Raw genomic sequence first — 20,879 nt, 5'->3', positions numbered from 1 at the left:
TGTTAAAATGTGTTGCCAGGTCTTAAAAGGGTTTTTAAAATAAAATAACTAACCGAGTATCACCACGCTATTGAAGACTGTCTTAAAATAAAACACGGCGTGATTTTTGAACGGACCGGATGAGTGTCCCTCTGTATGTTTTCTGTACCTTCAGCTCTGGCTCCTTGTGTTACCCTGCAGGCTGGAGGAGTTGTTTCTGTGCCTTAATGACTACAACAGTGTGAGTTCTTCCAGCGTGTCCTGCCCAACTCTTCGCCTTCTTCACATTACTGACAACTGCCTCCACGACTGGTCCGAAGTTCGCAAGTTTGGCTCCATGTTCCCCTGCCTGGACACGCTGGTCATGTCCAACAACAACTTGGCCTCCATTCAGGACAACAAGGATATTCTGCAGCGACTGTTTCCCAACCTGCGCAGCATCAACCTAAACAACTCGGGTATGTTGGAAACACAGTTGGCTGCATGTGAGTTAGGCTGTTTTAGGCTAAATAAATGTTTTGTTATTTTAGTGCTGGCACATTGACAACTGATGATTTTCTAATGGAATCACAGTGGCTTAGTTTTAAATTCAAAAAGTTCCTTTATATAAATTTGATTTGTTTCTTGTAAAAAACAAAAGCACTGTCACACAATTTACAGCAGGCCCTAGCAAACATGCCCGTTAGGACCCCATGTGGGATCTCTCTGGGCAAAAATGTGGCCTATGAAGGGTTGCCCACAGGGGGACCCACAGTCGTCGTGAAATGTAGGGCACGTGCAGCCCCCATTATCTGGGGCCAGGCAGGGGCCCAGCAGATACTCTTAATGGTTTTTAAGTGTCTTAATGGCTGCTTTTACCATATCCTCTGGCAGCCATCTCCTTGTCATTCCTAAAGTCAGGACTCACACTCACGGCGAGGCGTCTTTTAGTTACAGTGGGGCAAAAAAGTATTTAGTCAGCCACCGATTGTGCAAGTTCTCCCACTTAAAATGATGACAGAGGTCAGTAGTTTACATCATAGGTACACTTCAACTGTGAGAGACAGAATGTGAAAAAAAATCCATGAATTCACATGGCAGGATTTTTAAAGAATTTTTTTGTAAATCAGGGTGGAAAATAAGTATTTGGTCAATAATAAAAATTCAACTCAATACTTTGTAACATAACCTTTGTTGGCAATAACAGAGGTCAAACGATTACTATAGGTCTTTAGCAGGTTTGCACACACAGTAGCTGGTATTTTGGCCCATTCCTCCATGCAGATCTTCTCGAGAGCAGTGATGTTTTGGGGCTGTCGCCGAGCAACACGGACTTTCAACTCCCTCCACAGATTTTCTATGGGGTTGAGGTCTGGAGACTGGCTAGGCCACTCCAGGACTTTCAAATGCTTCTTACGGAGCCACTCCTTTGTTGCCCGGGCGGTGGGTTTGGGATCATTGTCGTGTTGGAAGACCCAGCCACGTTTCATCTTCAAAGTTCTCACTGATGGAAGGAGGTTTTGGCTCAGAATCTCACGATACATGGCCCCATTCATTCTGTCCTTAACACGGATCAGTCGTCCTGTCCCCTTAGCAGAAAAACAGCCCCAATGCATGATGTTCCCACCCCCATGCTTCACAGTAGGTATGGTGTTCTTGGGATGCAACTCAGTATTCTTCTTCCTCCAAACACGACGAGTTGAGTTTATACCAAAAAGTTCTACTTTGGTTTCATCTGACCACATGACATTCTCCCAGTCCTCTGCTGTATCATCCATGTGCTCTCTGGCAAACTTCAGACGGGCCTGGACATGCACTGGCTTCAGCAGCGGAACACGTCTGGCACTGCAGGATTTGATTCCCTGCCGTTGTAGTGTGTTACTGATGGTGACCTTTGTTACTGTGGTCCCAGCTCTCTGCAGGTCATTCACCAGGTCCCCCCGTGTGGTTCTGGGATTCTTGCTCACCGTTCTCATGATCATTTTGACCCCACAGAATGAGATCTTGCGTGGAGCCCCAGATCGAGGGAGATTATCAGTGGTCTTGTATGTCTTCCATTTTTTGATAATTGCTCCCACAGTTGATTTTTTCACACCAAGCTGCTTGCCTATTGTAGATTCACTCTTCCCAGTCTGGTGCACGTCTACAATTCTTGTCCTGGTGTCCTTCGAAAGCTCTTTGGTCTTGGCCATAGTGGAGTTTGGAGTCTGACTGATTGAGGCTGTGGACAGGTGTCTTTTATACAGATAATGAGTTCAAACAGGTGCCATTAATACAGGTAACGAGTGGAGGACAGAAAAGCTTCTTAAAGAAGACGTTACAGGTTTGTGAGAGCCAGAGATTTTCCTTGTTTGAAGTGACCAAATACTTATTTTCCACCCTGATTTACAAATAAATTCTTTAAAAATCCTGCCATGTGAATTCATGGATTTTTTTTCACAATCTGTCTCTCACAGTTGAAGTGTACCTATGATGTAAATTACTGACCTCTGTCATCATTTTAAGTGGGAGAACTTGCACAATCGGTGGCTGACTAAATACTTTTTTGCCCCACTGTATTACGGCCCTCACCTCTGGAATAGGCTGCCGGAGGATCTCAGGGTCGCAGAGAACATTCATGTTTTTAAGATCAGGCTCAAGACCTTTAGTTTAGCTTTTAACTGATTACTATTTATTGCATTGCTTGTTTTACTTATTTATTTATTTAATTAAGTATTTATTTATTTTTATTTTATTTATTTATTAAAATTACTGTTATGTTAACATTTATGTTGTTTTATTTCTATAATCACATTTAATTGGATATTTTACTATACATATTAACTCTTTGTTATTTTACATGTTACGTATTTTAATCCTTCCAGTGTTTCCTCTGAGGAGCCCTCTGCCTCGGGACCGGTGGTCGGTGGCGGCGGCTGGGGCGCTCCTAGGGTAGTGCCCTGGTAGTGGTGGGGGTTGCCACCCTCCCTCCCAGGGCGCCCTGGATTGGTATCTTGGCTGCTGCCGTGGATCTGGTCGTCGAGGCAGATGGCTCCCATGATGGCGTGTCTTTCATTACCTGTCCAATCCGAGCTCAGCCTAGTGTTTACTGTGGTCTTTTAGTGTGTGTGTGTATGTGTGTGTGTGTGTGTGTGTGTGTGTGTGTGTGTGTGTGTGTGTGTGTGTGTGTGTGTGTGTGTGTGTGTGTGTGTGTGTGTGTGTGTGTGTGTGTGTGTCTATGTGTGTGTGTGTGTGTGTGTGTGTGTGTGTGTGTGTGTGTGTGTGTGTGTGTGTGTGTGGGAATGGTTTGTGGATTGGGGGTGAAACTGTCACAATTGTTTTAAGTGAGGGAAAGGGAGGGAATGTGGGTTATATGGATCATTTTAATCTGTTAAGCTCATTGTGTTGCTTCCTATGCATGACAGGTGCCATATAAATACAGTTTGATTTGATTTGATAACAGGACTTGGCCTACACATGTGGGCCATCACCTTGGGACCCTCATGTGCCCCACATTTCACAGCGGTACCCTGGCATGTGTGGGTTTCCCACGATTTACCGTTTGAAAAATATAAAACTGATAATGATTAGATTTAGATGGGACTTTTCAAGGTGCCCGAAATCCTTTTCATTATTCATGCACTCACACATTGGCACACTGCTGGTGATGATTACCTACTTATTGGCCAATGCTGCCATTTGAGTCCATTATGGTTAGCCTGGATGGAGCTGGGATTGAACCTACAACCTTCTGATTACTAAACAACCCACTCTACCTCCTGAGCTACTGCTGCCTTATCATTACAATCACCAAATATTATAATAACTCTGATGCTGTATTTTGAGAATTTGTGTCATTGTTACATTTTTTTTAAACAAAATTTTTGACAACCAATGATGAGGTTTTGGACTAGAATCCACACTGAATTGAAATTAACTACATCCAGCAAACATGCCTGTTAGGGCCCACCATGGGCTTTAGTGGGCTGTGTCTGGGGTAGTATAGACGGAAACAACCCACACTTACCCCAGAGTAAACAGGATCTCACGTTTCAGTGGGGCCAGTCTGTCTTTTCCCTCTTGGGCTCTTTTGGGATTTAGTTAAGGATAACCCACAGATATGTCTGCCCAAATCCATCCCATGCAAAGCCCTTGTGGGGGCCCTGTGCCAACCCATTGGATGTTTTCACTCATTTGTTAACTGTGTTTCTTGTTGTGGGCAACCCACAGTAGCATCTGCCCAAAAACTCCTCACAGTGGCCCCATGGGTTTGAGCCAATATAGGGAATCCAGCAGTATGCCAAGTTTAATCCTTTGTGGGGATCTGTGGGCACTCCATAGAGTTATGTGCTTAAAAACTGCCTACGGTGACCATGTTGGTGTCAACCCATGTCGGAAATCCAGCAGTCTTTTCAGTTTAATCCCTCAGTGTGATTTCTGTGAGCACCCCACAGTGGTATGTGCCCAAAAACTACCCAAAGTAGCCCCGTGAGTGTCTGCCCATGTGGGTAATCCAGGGTAGGGCCCGACTGATACCGATGCTTTTCTTGGGACCGATACCAATATAAAACTTTTAACAAAGGCCGATAGCTGATATAATGGCCGATGCATCTCCCTCACAAAAAAGAAATAAAAATAAAATGTTCTTAAGATTAAACCCTTCATTCTCTGCCTTTTTGATGCTAACTTATTTCTCTATTACACCACAAAGAACTGTCCCAATAACTCACTAGGGTTTCCAAGTAATAGAAATAAGGTTTATTTTGCTGATCTCAAACAACATAACACACAAACTCAGTCACATCTAACATTCAAGTTTTTTGTTTTCTGAGTCTGTGGAAGTCAACTTAACTTGGTGACCTTTATTCACCCTGGACAGGAAATAATAGCACAAACATAAATCACCAGATGGACCTTTAGTGAAGTGGTCCCACACCTCACTACGACCCTCTTTTTCAACCTGTATCAAAATAATCAGCATAAAAGTACGGTTATATATCTGTTGATACCTAGACAAAGTAAAATACATTAAATATGGCATTTTTATACATAAAAGTTTAAAAATTATCATGTAAATAAATGATATCAGACATTGTGGCTCAAAACCAATGGCTCTGTTTTTGTTTGGTTCCCCAGCTGTTAAGGTTTTCTCATTTACATTTCATTAAGTTATTAAGTCTTTTTATTTTTTTCCTTCCACTGAATTTTCTTCTCCTTTTGTTGTGGATCATTTTTGGGCAGATCCCACTGTGAGGTGCCCACAGACATCACACCAAGGGATTGAAGTGGGCAGACCTGTGGGTTCCCTACATGGGCTGACACTCACAGGGCCACTGTGAGTTGGTTTTGGGCAAATCCCACTAATCAATATTAATGCACAACTGCAGTCATCCATTGGGCTTGTCTAGGGCACCCCACAAGGGCTCAGCATGGGATAGATTTGGGCAGATGCATCTGTGGGTTGCCCCCCACTAAATTTAAAGGGGCTCATGTGGGAAAACATACACTCACCTAAAGGATTATTAGGAACACCTGTTCAACTTCTCCTTAATGCAATTATCTAATCAACCAATCACAGAGCAGTTGCTTCAGTGCATTTAGGGGTGTGGTCCTGGTCAAGACCATCTCCTGAACTCTAAACTGAAGGTCAGAATGGGAAAGAAAGGTGATTTAAGCTATTTTGAGTGTGGCATGGTTGTTGGTGCCAGATGGGCCAGTTTGAGTATTTCATAATCTGATCAGTTACTGGGATTTTCACCCACAACCATTTCTAGGTTTTACAAAGAATGGTGGGAAAAGTGTGTTTTCTTGGCACACTTTAGGCCCCTTAGGGTCAACTGGGCATGGTTTAAATGCCTCGGGCTACCTGAGCATTGTTTCTGACCATGTCCATCCCATCATGACCACCATGTACCCATGCTCTGATGGCTACTTCCAGCAGGATAACGCACCATGTCATAAAGCTCCAATCATTTCAGATTGGTATCTTGAACATGACAATGAGTTCACTACTACAACGGCCCCCACAGTCACCAGATCTCAACCCGATAGAGCATCTTTGGGATGTGGTGGAATGGGAGCTTCGTGGCCTGGATGTGCATCTGACACATCTCCATCAGCTGCAAAATGCTACCCTATCAGCATGGGTCAACATTTCTTAAGATGCTTTCAGCACCTTGTTGAATCAATGCCACGTAGATTTAAGGCAGTTCTGAAGGCGAAAGGGGGTCAAACACCGTATTAGTGTGGTGTTCCTAATAATCCTTTAGGTAAGTGTATATGGGCCCCTTTCTTGCAAGTGATGAAAGGGAGTCTGATGTGCTTGTTAATTTGCTGGAGGTTGAATAATCTTACAAAGTACACATTTGAAAATTGAGCACCCAGTGAATTTTGAACCTAATGCCATCTGTTGGGAAGAAGAAGAAGAAGAAATGATCTTTTATATAGCACCTCTCAAGATAAAAATCACATGTTGCTTCACAAGAACAAAAAATTTTAATTATAATGAATAAAAGATATGATAAAGATGGGAAAAATACAATTGAGATTAAAAATGTGAGGAAAAGGAATAAGAAAAGGTAACCAGTGGTATTACTCGAACACAAAAATACAGCTTGCTTGCAATGATTTAGGTAGGCACTGTCCCCTATCGCCAGGGAAAATGCACACCATCAATTGAACAGGGTGCTTCCTAAATAAGTGGAAGTGAAGTTTAATAAGCTCACAACACACAAAGCGAACGGTGCTTCCTTTGTTTATACATCTAGTTATCCCATCACTCTCATATGCTTTACTTATGACTTTACTTATAAAGCACCTGACTCAGTTAAAAACTAAAAATGAAAAAGGCATTACCAGTCCGCTTCCATATATTCACTGTGATATTTACTGTCTGTAAGCATTGCAAAACAACTGTACACTAATACCAGCTAACATACCAAATATGTTCATCACTGCTGTGCAATATTGATCATGTGTAAGAACTCTGACTGTGAAATTGATCAGGTGCAATAACCTGCACTGGGTATCGGATTTTTGTAAATAATATTTGAAATGGTTCACTTTGAGTACCTGGCAAATGTCCCCACAATTTCAATACAGGTCCTTCTCAAAAAATTAGCATATTGTGATAAAGTTCATTATTGTCTGTAATGTACTGATAAACATTAGACTATCATATATATTAGATTCATTAGTCACAACTGAAGTAGTTCAAGCCTTTTATTAATATTGATGATTTTGGCATACAGCTCATGAAAACCCCAAATTCCTATCTCAAATAATTAGCATACCATGAAAAGGTTCTCTAAACGAGCTATTAACCTAATCATTTGAATGAACTAATTAACTCTAAACACCTGCAAAAGATTCCTGAGGCTTTTAAAAACTCTCAGCCTGGTTCATTACTCAAAACCGCAATCATGGAAAAGACTGCCGACCTAACCGCAGTCCAGAAGGCCATCATTGACACCCTCAAGCAAGAGGGTAAGACACAAAAAAAAATTCTGAACGAATAGGCTGTTCCCAGAGTGCTGTATCAAGGCACCTCAGTGGGAAGTCAGTGGGAAGGAAGAAGTGTGGCAGAAAACGCTGCACAACGAGAAGAGGTGGCCGGACCTTGAGGAAGATTGTGGAGAAGGACCGATTCCAGACCTTGGGGGACCTGCGGAAGCAGTGGACTGAGTCTGGAGTACAAACATCCAGAGCCACCGTGTACAGGCGTGTGCAGGAAATGGGCTACAGGTACCGCATTCCCCAGGTCAAGCCACTTTTGAACCAGAAACGGCGGCAGAAGCGCCTGACCTGGGCTACAGAGAAGCAGCACTGGACTGTTGCTCAGTGGTCCAAAGTACTTTTTTGGATGAAAGCAATGTTTGCACGTCATTCAGAAATCAAGGTGCCAGAGTCTGGAGGAAGACTGGGCAGAGGGAAATGCCAACATGCCTGAAGTCCAGTGTCAAGTACCCACAGTCAGTGATGGTCTGGGGTGCCATGTCAGCTGCTGGTGTTGGTCCACTGTGTTTTATCAAGGGCAGGGTCAATGCAGCTAGCTATCAGGAGATTTTGGAGCACGTCATGCTTCCATCTGCTGAAAAGCTTTATGGAGATGAAGATTTCATTTTTCAGCACGACCTGGCATCTGCTCACAGTGCCAACACCACTGGTAAATGGTTTACTGACCATGGTATTACTGTGCTCAACTGGCCTGCCAACTCTCCTGACCTGAACCCCGTAGAGACTCTGTGGGATATTGTGAAGAGAAAGTTGAGAGATGCAAGACCCAACACTCTGGATGAGCTTAAGGCCGCTATCGAAGCATCCTGGGCCTCCAGAACACCTCAGCAGTGCCACAGGCTGATTGCCTCCATGCCACGCCGCATTGAAGCAGTCATTTCTGCAAAAGGATTCCCGACCAAGTATTGAGTGCATAACTGAACATAATTATTTGAAGGTTGACCTTTTTTGTATTAAACACACTTTTCTTTCATTGGTCGGATGAAATATGCTAATTTTTTGAGATAGGAATTTTGGGTTTTCATGAGCTGTACGCCAAAATCATCAATATTAGAAACAATAAAAGGCTTGAACTACTTCAGTTGTGTGTAATGAACCTAATATATATGAAAGTCTAATGTTTATCAGTACATTACAGAAAATAATGAACTTTATCACAATATGCTAATTTTCTGAGAAGGACCTGTATATCATCATGTTAGAGGAAAGTCGAAATGTGTCCTCACAGCAGATGTAAGACATGTGCGCACACCATTGGCACACACACACATTGACACACACACATTGACACACTGATGGTCATGAGCTACATTAGCCACAGCTGCTCTGGTGCACACTGATAGGCAAGGCTGCCGAACACAGGCACCACCCATCCCTGTCAGCCCTAGTCCAGTTCCCTGACAGCCTATTGGCTCCAAAATAATTCCCTGAGGCCCCTGGGCACAGGTCCCCGCTGCCGGTCGGGGGATGCTGGTGTGATGCAGTCCTGATGTTGGGCTCAGCCAAACTTTAAAGACATTTTAGCTTAGTTTCAGCTTCACATCACTTAAAGCTGCTTTAGTGAATCTACAGAGCAAGCTACGGTTCAAACGCAAACACGGTCACAGAACACTCACCCCTCCACTCAGGTGTCTTTCCTGAGACACTTTTGATGCCGGAGGAAACAAGGTCGTGCTAAACATGAGTCACTGTTTTCTCATTTCTAATTTCTTTTTCAAATGGTGGTTTTTTTTTGGGGGACTCTAGCAGTTTGTAGAAGTGGTAGCAGTCAGCTGTTTCTCCTTCTCTGATATTATTGAGTAAAGAACCTCACACCAGTGGTGTTCTGTTGCTAAATACGTGAGTGTGTAATGAGTGGAGAACCCCGGGAAGTACGGCAGTTCAGTGAGACCGACCACCACATGGTCCAATAGTTGCTTTTGCTCCGAAATGTGTTATCAGTGGAGGTTTTTAGACGAGTGCGAGAGAACCACTTCCATAATTTGTTTTTCTTTTTTTTAATCCCCACAATATATTTATAGGTAGCCTAAGTCACGCCCATCTTCTTCCACATCATGGGTCCCCGGAAGAACGAAAAAATGAATGCAAGTCAGCGGGGCTAAAAACTCTATTTTCTATTTCAGCTTGTTATGTACCATGGATTTCACATATGATGTCAGTGAATTTTAAACAAGCTTTTTGATACCAAGAATGCACTTATTTTTGAACAAGGGGAAACACTATTTTAGGTTTTGTGTGGAAAATAAGTCCAGGACTTCAAATGCGCTTCACGAAAGTGACGTCATTGAACCAGACACGGAGGGAAAATGGATGTAAGTTCAGCAAACTTCAAATCCTTCCCACAGGAGGAAAGAACCACCATAAATCTGGCCATTTGGTGAGTAGCAGCTATGCCAGGGGTTGAGGAATATGGTGACCTTACATATGCAACGTGCCAATGTAGTCATGCTAATTATGAACTTTTACAAGGTGATAAATCTCAATATACGTGACTGGCATGGTCAAAACACCCATCATTACTTTTCATTTAAATTGCAGTACAACATGTATGACTCATGGCGTGAGGCATTAGGAAATAGTTCTTTTAGGCCCGTTGACTTTCATTCATTTATTCGTTCACCCAGGGACCCATGAGCCGACCGAAAAGCAAGGAAACGTAGGCTCCCTATCGCTGTACTACGTTAGAACATTGTTTAGAGGCATGAAAGAAAAGTAAGCTAATTTGTTTCCAAATTAGCCCTTGCACCTTTAGGTTAGCCTGGCCTGCCAGACTCATGCTGTTTCATTCTACACAGAGAACTAGGGTGTTTCTCAATGCCTAGGAACCTTGCCTTGATATCTTGGCCCCACCCCGGTTTCCTAGGAGATACGTCATTGGGAGCCACCAAGGCGTGTTCCAATGTTCATATTCTACCAAGGCGTGTATTCCCTGTTTGTTAGCTGTTTAGCTAGCTGAGCAAAGATTCACAGGAGGTGTCATGTAGCCTAGCATTGGTCAAAAATTACCCAGAATTCACTGCAGTATTTTCAAAAGTACGGCGGATCAGAAGCCGGCAGCTAATTCGGGGACAATTTTCAAGTTTAAAAGTAAGTCAACTAATTTAAAATGTTTGTTTTTAGATCCAAAGAAGTTATCTATGGTTGGTTAGTTGCTTATTAGTTGCAACTTTGATGGCTAGTGGGTAGTAACTCACTTATATTTTTAATTTAATAAACGTATACAGAATTTTAAAAGTAAAAGGCTCATTATATATTTATATTGAAACTAATACGTATAAAATATAACATTATCTCCCGTGACACGTGACATTATGTGACCGTGGCTTCCACGGCGGTCAGTTCCATTTAACCGTTTTCTTTGACCAAGGAAGGACAGTGTCCTTGTAAGCAAGGCGCCTGGCCTCGCAAGACATCGCCTCGCAAGGCCAGGTGCCTTGACATTGAGAAACACCCCTAGTCTGGTTACTCACAGGCAGCAATGCACATGAGGGGTGGGACTAGCCATCTCAAAAATAAGCAATCAGAAAAAAGGTGGAAATGTCGACTGTAACGCGCAACGCTGTACTTTTTTAGCAGTAGTCAAAGATGGCATCTGGCGATGGCGCAAACATCTGTCTTTAGAAGAAAGGCTTTTAGTGCTTTTTCTTCTTGTGGTTTTAAAGAAATATCCGAGTCATTTAGAACAGAGGAAAGAGCCGCAGCAAACCCCGCTGCTATCTCCGTTGTTTATGAGAAATTGAGCGTCGCAGTATGTCATATCCGCGACTGTAGTTTTTAGCTGTAGTCAAAAATGGTGTCTGGTGATGCCGTAAACATCTTTCTTTAGAACAAAGGCTTTTAGCGCGTCTACTTGTTGTGGTTTAAAAGACATGTTCAAGTTCTTTAGAACAGAGGAAAGGGCCGCAGTGAACTCTGCTTCAGGTGCCATCTTTGTTGTTTATTAGAAACTCAGCATTGCGGTGTGTGATGTACACGGTGCAGCGCTGACTGGCTTGGTTAGAATTCTCAGGGGGTGGGGTTATTTGAATAGAAGAGTTCCCAGACCCAATGCTTTCCATAAGGAAGCATAGGGCTAGCTGGTCAGACTACTTTTAAGTATCTTCGGCAATAATTTTCAGCTATTAGCATTCAAACAGTATTTCTTCAAGAAATGCAGTTTATCTAGTTTAAATATTGTTTCAGATTTTTTTTTCCCGTCAAACGTAGGTTAGCAAAGTGGAAACTGTTATCATTCCAGGGCTTTAAAATGCTCTCATCACTTGTGTATTATTGTCTTTCCGCTGCTAAATTAACCACTGAGAATAGAACCTAGTATTCCTTAGAGGTTGGTGGCTTTTTTCTCTCTCATGTTTGGTGTTTTCCTGTGAACCTTTTTAAACATATCTCTCTTCCTTCATAACAGTATATTTTGATGCTTTTACTACATCTAACTGCTTCAACACCTAGAAGGGATTTTGCATGTCATGTCTACCTTTAATAGATTGAAGATAACGTGCTATGTTTGTTGTCAGGTCTCAACCAGTGGGAAGACATTGAGAAGCTAAACTTCTTTCCCAAGTTGGAGGAGGTACGACTGCAAGGCATTCCCTTGCTGCAGGCCTACACCAATGCAGAGCGGCGCAGTCTCATGATAGCTCAGTAAGTCCCATGAGATCTGAGAGAAATGATCTCTTGTTCCTCCCAGTTTGACTGATGTGTGGAGCGCTCCGTTAGCAAGATTGACACAGAATTTCTTTTTCTCTTGTCTTCAAATAATACAAATAATTTACAACTACTCAGATGATTTCACTACAAGTACATAATTTATGTTCTAGGTTAACAAATCCAGGACCCCCACACTATCCCATTGCTTTGTCTGATTCATTGAATGTAGTGTGAAACACATCCACTCTCCAGGGTTAGTAAGTAAGTAAAAGTTTATTTATAAAGCGCCTTTTGCAGATATGAATCACAAAGCGCTGTACAACATGAGTAAAATCAGGGCAAATACCTCAAACCGATAAAAACAGATCATAAAAACAACAGCAGTGACAACATAGTAAACAAAATCAGGAGTAAATACAAAGTCGGGGTATGAACAAAGACAAAGCCATCTTTCAGAAAATTTAGCGGGGGAATGCCTGGATGAAAAGGTGAGTTTTTAAATATTTTTTGAAAACCTCTACAGTTTTGGAGATACAGAGTTTAGAAGGCAGACTGTTCCAAAGTCTGGGGGCAATAGTCTGAAAGGCCCTGTCCCCTTTGGTTTTGTCTGTTTCGAGGAACAGCCAGGAGGTTTTGAGATGTGGATCGAAGGTTCCGTGAAGTGGTATGTGGGGATAAAAGCTCAGATAGATAGCTTGGAGCCTGGTTGTTAAGATCTCTATAGGTCAGCACTAATACTTTACATTGAATTCTAAATTCTACCGGAAGCCAGTGGAGGGACTGTAAAACTGGAGTGATGTGAGTTTGTCTGCTGGATTTCGTTAGGAGTCTGGCTGCTCCTCCTTGAACCGTCACCTTATCGTGGTGAAGGAGTTTGAGTGCCCTAATGATCCTAGGAGCTATGTTGTCTGGAGCACTTTGTGCCCCTGGTAGGGTCTCCCATGACAAATTGGTCTTAGGTGAAGGGTGAGACAAAGAACGGTTCAGAGTATCTTTCATGTATGTACAATCGAAGAGTCTGAGTACCTGGCCCGGAGGGTTACCGGGGTCCCACCCTGGAGCCAGGCCTGGGATTGTGGCCCGTGAGCGAGCGCCTGGTGGCCGGGCTTTCGCCCATGGGGCCCGGCCGGGCACAGCCCAAACCTGATACATGGGCTCATCCAACTGTGGACCCACCACCCGAAGGAGTAACATGAAGGGTCCGGTGCAGTGTGGATCGGGTGGCAGACCGAGGCAAAAGCCTTGGCAGTCCGATCCCCGGACAAGGAAACTGGTTTTTGGGACATGGAACGTCACCTCGCTGGCGGGGAAGGAGCAGGAGCTTGTGGCAGAGGTGAGCGGTTCCGGCTAGATATAGTCGGACTCACCTCGACACATAGCATTGGCTCTGGAACCCAAGTCCTTGAGAGGGGTTGGACACTCTCCTTTGCTGAAGTTGCTCCGGGTGTAAGGCGGAGGGCTGGGGTTGGCTTTTTGCTAGACTCTGCCTGTGTGTTGGGGTTTACCCCGGGGGACAAGAGGGTAGCTTCCCTGCGCCTTCAGGTCGGGGAACGGGTCCTGACTGTTGTCTGTGCTTATGGGCCAAATATTAGTTCAGAGCGCCCACCCTTTTTGGAGTCCCTGGGACGAGTGCTAGATAGTGCTCCATCAGGAGACTCCATTGTCCTGCTGGGGGACTTCAATGCTCATGTGGGCAATGAAAGCATGACCTGGAGGGGTGTGATTGGGAGGAACGGCCCGCCTGATCTGAACTCGAGTGGTGTTTCATTATTGGACTTCTATGCAAGCCGCAGTTTGGCCATAACGAACACCATGTTCGAACATAAGGATGCCCATCGGTACACTTGGTACCAGGGCAGCCTAGGTCGCAGGTCGATGATAGACTTTGTAGTCATATCCTCTGACCTGCGGCCGTATGTTTTGGACACCCGGGTGAAGAGAGTAGCGGAGCTGTCAACTGATCACCACCTGGTGGTGAGATGGATCAGATGGCAGGGGAAGATGTTGCGTAGACCTGGCTGACCCAAACGCACAGTGAGGGTCTGCTGGGAACGCCTGGCAGAAGGCTCTATACCCTTGCAAGGGTGATGGCGGGGGCATGGGAGTTCACCCAACCAATCCACATGTGTTTTGTGGATTTGGAGAAGGCTTATGACCGTGTCCCCAGGGGCACCCTGTGGGGGATGCTCCAGGAGTATGGGGTGAGTGGCTTTCTGTTAAGGGCCATTCAGTCCCTTTACCAGAGGAGCGTGAGTTTGGTCCGCATAGCCGATAGTAAGTCGGACCTGTTCCCGGTGAGGGTTTGGACTCTGCCAGGGCTGCCCTTTGTCACCGGTTCTGTTCATTACCTTTATGGACAGAATTTCTTGGTGCAGCCGTGGTGTGGAGTGTGTCGAGTTTAGTGACAGGAGAATCTCGTCTCTGCTTTTTGCGGATGATGTGGTCCTCCTAGCTTCATCCAGCTCTGACCTTCAGCTCTTGCTGGGTAGGTTCGCGGCCGAGTGTGAAGCGGCTGGGATGAGGATCAGCACCTCCAAATCTGAGACCATGGTTCTCGACCGGAAAAGGGTGGCTTGCCAACTCCGGGTCGGGGGAAAGGTCCTACCTCAAGTGGAGGAGTTTAAGTATCTCAGGGTCTTGTTCATGAGTGAGGGTAGGAGGGATCGGAAGCTCGACAGGCGGACTAGTTCAGCATCTGCAGTGATGCGGACGCTGAGCCGATCTGTCGTGGTGAAGAGGGAGCTGAGCCAGAAAGCCAGGCTCTCGATTTACTGGTCAATCTACGTCCCAATCCTCACCTATGGTCGTGAGCTTTGGGTAATGACCGAAAGAACGAGATTGCGGATACAAGCGGCCAAAATGAGTTTCCTCCGTTGGGTGGCCGGGCTCAGCCTTAGTGATAGGGTGAGGAGCTCGGGCATTCGGGAGGGACTCGGAGTAGTACCGCTATTCCTCCAGATCGAGAGGAGTCAGTTGAGTTGGTTTGGACACCTGGTCAGGATGCCTACTGCACGCCTCCCTGGTGAGGTGTTTCGGGCATGTCCTGCCGGCAGGAGGCCCCTGGGTCGACCCAGGACACGTTGGAGAGGTTACATCTCCATTCTGGTCCGGGAACGCCTTGGGGTCCTGCCGGAGGAGCTGGTGGAGGTGGCCGGGGAGAGGACGGTCTGGAGCTCGCTAGTTGGGATGCTGCGACCCGGACCCGGATAAGTGGAGGAAGACGACGACGTCCGGCTTCTGCATTTTGGATGGCTTGAAGGTGTGAGAGGGAGGTTTTGCTGAGACAAGTTAAAAGAATGTTACAATAGTCTTAGGCGTGATGAGGCAAAGACATAGATGATTATTTCCAGATCTGCAGTTGAAACTAGTTTACAAACTTTTAAAATGTTTCTCAGGTGAAAGAAACAAGAGCGGGAGATGGTTTTGACGTGTGAGTCTAAACTTAAAACTGGACCAAAAATAACTCCCAGGTTTCTAATGTTGGCCTTGGCTGATGGGCAAAAAGAGGCAATTTCCTGCTCGATTTTTGGCTGAAGTTCTGGGGGTGCAGCGATCAGGGTCTCTGTCTTGTTGTCGTTGAGAACAAGAAAGTTGCTGGACAGCCAGTTACTGATCTGGGTCAGGCAGAGTACAAGGGTGGCCAGCCTGTCCAACTGGTGTGGCATGAAGGACATATAGAGCTGAATATCGTCAGCGTAGATGTGGTAGGAGATGTCAGGGAAAGACCGAATAATGCCAGCTAGAGGAAGAATATAGAACGTGAATAGTAGAGGCCCTAGAACTGAACCTTGTGGGGCCCCGCAGGTTAAAGAGGCGGTGTCTGATGAAAAGGTTTCTGACTTCACTGCGAATATTCTGTTAGTGAGATAAGAGCAGAGCCAGTCTAGAGCAGAACCTGAGATACCAGCCAGGGCCTTTAACCTGTTCAGTAGAGCGTTGTGGTCTACAGTGTCAAAAGCTGCACTGAGGTCAAGCAGGACCATGACAGAGCATTTCCCTGCATTAGGGTTAGGTTGTAATGTGATTGTAAAATAGTTACTCAGTGGAGGAAGATGGTTGGAGTTTATTTGGAGCGATGTCTGCCGCTCCCAACAGCTCTTGTGTTTTAATTTCTTCTATTGAAGAAAACACAGAAGGATAACTCATCACTGGCATGAGATGACCAAAACATTGCTGGAACCCGTTCTGGTAAAATTGTGCGGTTTGATATTGAAAGGCAACATCTCTCCCCACAAAATTTGGGATCACCAGCTTATCGGCTCTGAGCTTCATGCCCATCCAGCTGGAGGAGACTCTGCACACAGCAAGGGAAAGGCAAAACAGCTTGTTCATCTCAACACTTATCCAGCTGTCCAGAGGCTTTCTGTATCCAGTAAGGCTCTATCGCTCTCCTCATGGAGCATTGCGCTCCAAGGAACCTACTGTTTCCTGGGTAGTCTCAGTGTTTGGCTGGCTGGCCACTGCACCATCCGCTGCTCCGACACTGGCATGGTACAACCCACAGAACCTCTGACTTCTGCAGCACATCCTCTTGGACAGACCTGGTTCCCATCAGGATGGAAATGTGAGAGCTTTGCAGAGCTGCAGAAAGGACAGATTATAGGTTTCTTTTTTAGATGTTGGAAATGGGTTCATTGTTAACAGAAGGTAAATAAAGCTGCCTGAAAGATTTCTGCTGTGACCTATTTGTGTCTCCCTCTGACAACCAGAGTTCTGTAAATGTTTGGCTGTTCTTTTAGTTCTTCTTGGAAAAAGTGGAAACACCTGATGGAAAAATTTTCCCCAGCTCAAATGTGACCCTATCTGGGTTTGAAAACGTGGAGTTTCTCCTTTTTGGAGGCAGTGGTTTTCAGCAGGATGCCCTCAGGCTCCCACTGTGATTTTATTTCTCTTTGATCCCTAAAAGAGGTTTTTCAATCAATCAATAAATTGTAAATGTGTTGCTGTGTGACCCCTTCAGTGGTATCTAACTTCAAGCCAGTGTCCAAACTAGGTTTTGGGAAATGTTTTTTAAATTCAGCTAAAGGAATTTTTGGATGAACAAGACATCACAGAAGTGTTTCAGCTGGGGTTTAAAATTCACCACATTACTGAGTTGGCTGTGGGACTTTTAAGGACACCGCTAAGAACCGACTGTGTCTACACAGTTCTGGTGTTGGGTTCAGCAGCAGCTTCTGATACGTAGACCAGAAGGTCCTGAGGACAAACAGTTGCTCCTCTGCAACCGCAGCAATGAATCTAATTTCATTTTGATATTTGGTGCATTTTTGGATTCATGCCACAAATCTGGTTATCATAGATAACATTTATGCTTCTATTCAGGCTTCCCTCTGTATCGCTGCTGAACGGCAGCATCGTGACAGATTGTGAACGGGAGGATGCAGAGAGGTTCTTCATCCGCTACTACTTACACTGCCCCAAAGAAGAGCTGCCTTATAGGTACAGCATCCTAGTGGTATGGTGTGTGTGTGTGTGTGTGTGTGTGTGTGTGTGTGTAGTTTTGTTTGAAGCTCCTCTTTTCCTTCTTAGATACCATTCCTTGGTAACGAAGTATGGGAAGCTGGAGCCACTCGCTGAAATTGATCTCAGACCTCGCTGTCAGGCTCAGGTAGAGGTTCACTGTGAGGAAAAAGTCCAACAGGTTAGTTCTGGAAAAATAATGAATAGTTTTTCTCATAAAAACCATGTGACAGAATCATGTCTCCATTGTCTCTGCAGAAGTTTTTTAATCCTTCAGTGATGTACTTAAGTATCATTCCATGTTCATCCGCTTATCCGGAGTCGGGCCACGGGGGCAGCCGCCTAAGCCGAGAGGCCCAGACTTCCCTCTCCTCAGCTACTTGGGCCAGCTCCTCCGGGGGGATCCCAAGGCGTTCCCTGGCCAGCCGAGAGACATAGTGCCTTTAGTGTGTTCTGGGTCTTCCCTTGGGTCTCCTCCCAGTTGAATGATCCCGGAAAACCTCACCAGGGAGGCGTCCAGGAGGCATCCTGACCAGATACCCGAGCCACCTCATTTGGCTCCTCTCAACGGGGAGGAGCAGTGGGTCTACTTCGAGCCCCTCCCAGATGACCGAGCTTCTCACCCTATCTCTAAGGGAGAGCCCGGCCACTCTTCGGAGAAAACTCATTTCGGCCGCTTGTATCCGCGATCTCGTTCTTTCGGTCACTACCCAAAGCTCATGACCATAGGTGAGGGTAGGAACGTAGATCGACCAGTAAATCGAGAGCTTCGCCTTCCGGCTCAGCTCTCTCTTCACCACGACAGACCGGTACAACGCCCGCATCACTGCAGAAACGGCACTAATCGATCTCACGCTCCAGCTTTCCCTCACTCGTGAACAAGACCCCGAGATACTTAAACTTCTCCACTTGGGGCAGGACCTCATCCCTGACCCGGAGAAGGCATTCTACCCTTTTCCAACTTAGAACTATGGTCTCAGATTTAGAGGAGCTGATTCTCATCCCAGCTGCTTCACACTCGGCTGTGAACCGCTCCAGCGAAAGCTGAAGATCACGTTCTGATGAAGCCAGCAGGACCACATCATCTGCAAAAAGCAGAGACCTGATCCTCAGGCCACCAAAACGGATGCCCTCCACACCTTGGCTGCGCCTAGAAATCCTGTCCATTAAGGTTTTGAACAGAATCGGTGACAAAGGGCAGCCTTGGCGGAGTCCAGCTCTGAGAAGTTTAATGAGAAATTAAAATCAATAGTACAATATAATAGTATAACAAAGAAACATTTGCAGGTTTACAAGCAAACACACAACTTACACAATGCTAAGAATGGGTGCAGGCAGAAGCATAAGCTTACAAGCCCAACCCCCCAAACCCTTTGAACTTAAAGAAAATTTTAGAATAGCATACCGATTCCATCATTTTTACATCATGTTTGAAATGTATGGGAATATATTCAAATCCCCATTCTTGCTTTATAAGCACTCACTGGAAACAAGCTCGATTTACTGCCGGCAATGCGGACCAAGCTCTGACACCGGCCATACAGGGACCTAACAGCCCGTATCAGAGGGCCTGGTACCCCATACTCCCAGAGTACCCCCCACAGGGCCCCCCAAGGGAATTGGTGGAACACCTCCAAATCCACAAAACACATGTAGACTGGTTGGGAAAATTCCCACGCACCCTCCAGGACCCCCCTAAGGGTCTAGAGCTGGTCCAGTGTTCCACGGCCAGGATGAAAACCACATTGCTCCTCCTGAATCTGAGGTTCAACAATCCGACGGACCCTCCTCTCCAGAACCCCTGAATGGACCTTACCAGGAAGGCTCAGGAGTGTGATCCCCCTGTAGTTGGAACGCACCCTGCGGTCCCCCTTTTTAAATAAGGGGACCACCACCCCGGCCTGCCAGTCCAGTGGGACTGCACCGGATGTCCACGCGATACTGCACAACCGCGTCAGCCAACACAGCCCCACAACATCCAGAGCCTTACGGAACTCCGGGCGGATCTCATCCACCCTCAGAGCCTTTCCACAGAGGAGCCTTTTGACCACCTCAGTGACCTCGGCACCAGAGATTGGAGAGCCCAACTCAAAATCCCCAGACTCTGCTTCCTCACTGGAAGGCGTGCCGATGGGATTGAGGAGGTCTTCAAAGTATTCTGCCCACCGATCCACACTTCTTAGTCAGGTTTTCAGGAAGATGAATTAGTTTTGATGAAACTTTGATGAACAAGAAGGGAGGAAAGGGCTGAAACAGAAACCGAAGCTAGCATTAACCTGAACCTAAATCTGACACATGTTCCCACCACCATGTTGCATTTATGCTCTGAAGAACAATGCGGTTCTGTAACAAAGGGATGAAATAAGAGATTTACCTGAAGGAAGATATTCATGAACGTATTATAGATGATGTTTATGACCAGATTTGCACTGATACAAATTCTAAAATGTTGGTTGTTGTTGTAGGTAAGTATTCGTCTGGACCAGACTGTTGTAGAGCTGAAGAAGCAGTTAACAGCTGTGGTCCAGCTCTCCACAAACAACATGAGGCTTTACTACATTGACAAGAACAGCGCCTTTGGGCCAGAGGAGATGAAGTACAATACCCGAGCCCTCCACTCCTACAGCATTCAGGATGGTGATGAAATCCTGGTGGTTCCCAAAACCAAGTGACAGACTGATGTCCAGCTGGACTGAGTGGCTGGCTCCGCTGAAGCTGTGTTCATACGTTAATCGATGCTGCAAATGAACTGGTCTGGATGGTGATTAATGCCAGCCTGCTAAACCAAAACTCTGTCTGTTGATGAAGGTGTCTGGGATGATGGAGCTGAAACGTGCTGATCAGGCTGCACGGCAGCGTTCTCTACACAGTAATCAAAAGCTGTAAGAAAACAATAACATGAAGAAGAACTTTGCTGTGAGGATGTTGAGTCACAGGTTGTAATAATGCTGCACAAAACAAGTCATTAAAAGGATTTTAACATCATGCTGCATGCTTATCTGACATTTGAGAAAACGTGTGTGTGTGTGTGTGTGTGTGTGTCAAGCTTTATAAAGCTTGCTTACATGCAAAAGGAGGTCTATTTGCGTAAGTCACTTTCTACTTTTTGATTTGTAAATAAACATGATGGTAAAATGTGGCACATTTACGTAAACTGGTGTAAGCACAGAGAAACGAGGAGTGCAGCCACTGAGATGGCATAAAGGTCTTAAGCTAAGGGGTTGTAGATGTGTTTAAGGTAATATAGAAAAGATGCAGTAATGGAGGGATGAGGATGAGAAGGTGAAATGTAAGGCATGTGGAGTAAAGAAGAAACCACTAGA

The 20,879-nt window shown here is 45.3% G+C and overlaps 1 protein-coding gene across 12 annotated transcripts in view; it reads left to right on the top strand.

Annotated features, from left to right (window-relative positions):
* The window catches only part of tbcela (tubulin folding cofactor E-like a), a 40,599-nt gene extending 20,058 nt beyond the window's left edge, over window positions 1–20,541 (top strand). For all 12 annotated transcript variants that reach the window (XM_054734991.2, XM_054734990.2, XM_054734996.2 and 9 more), the window contains 5 exons: window positions 181–437; window positions 11,964–12,090; window positions 17,419–17,535; window positions 17,626–17,737; window positions 20,022–20,541. In XM_054734991.2, coding sequence (XP_054590966.2) covers window positions 181–437; window positions 11,964–12,090; window positions 17,419–17,535; window positions 17,626–17,737; window positions 20,022–20,228 — 820 coding nt within the window. In that variant the 3' untranslated portion in view covers window positions 20,229–20,541. The remainder of the gene's footprint in view (window positions 1–180; window positions 438–11,963; window positions 12,091–17,418; window positions 17,536–17,625; window positions 17,738–20,021) is intronic.
* The last annotated feature ends 338 nt before the right edge of the window (window positions 20,542–20,879 follow it).

The sequence above is a fragment of the Nothobranchius furzeri genome, chromosome 13, assembly GCF_043380555.1.
Source record: "Nothobranchius furzeri strain GRZ-AD chromosome 13, NfurGRZ-RIMD1, whole genome shotgun sequence".
NCBI lineage: Eukaryota > Metazoa > Chordata > Actinopteri > Cyprinodontiformes > Nothobranchiidae > Nothobranchius > Nothobranchius furzeri.
This window is presented reverse-complemented; position numbering and strand designations above follow the sequence as displayed.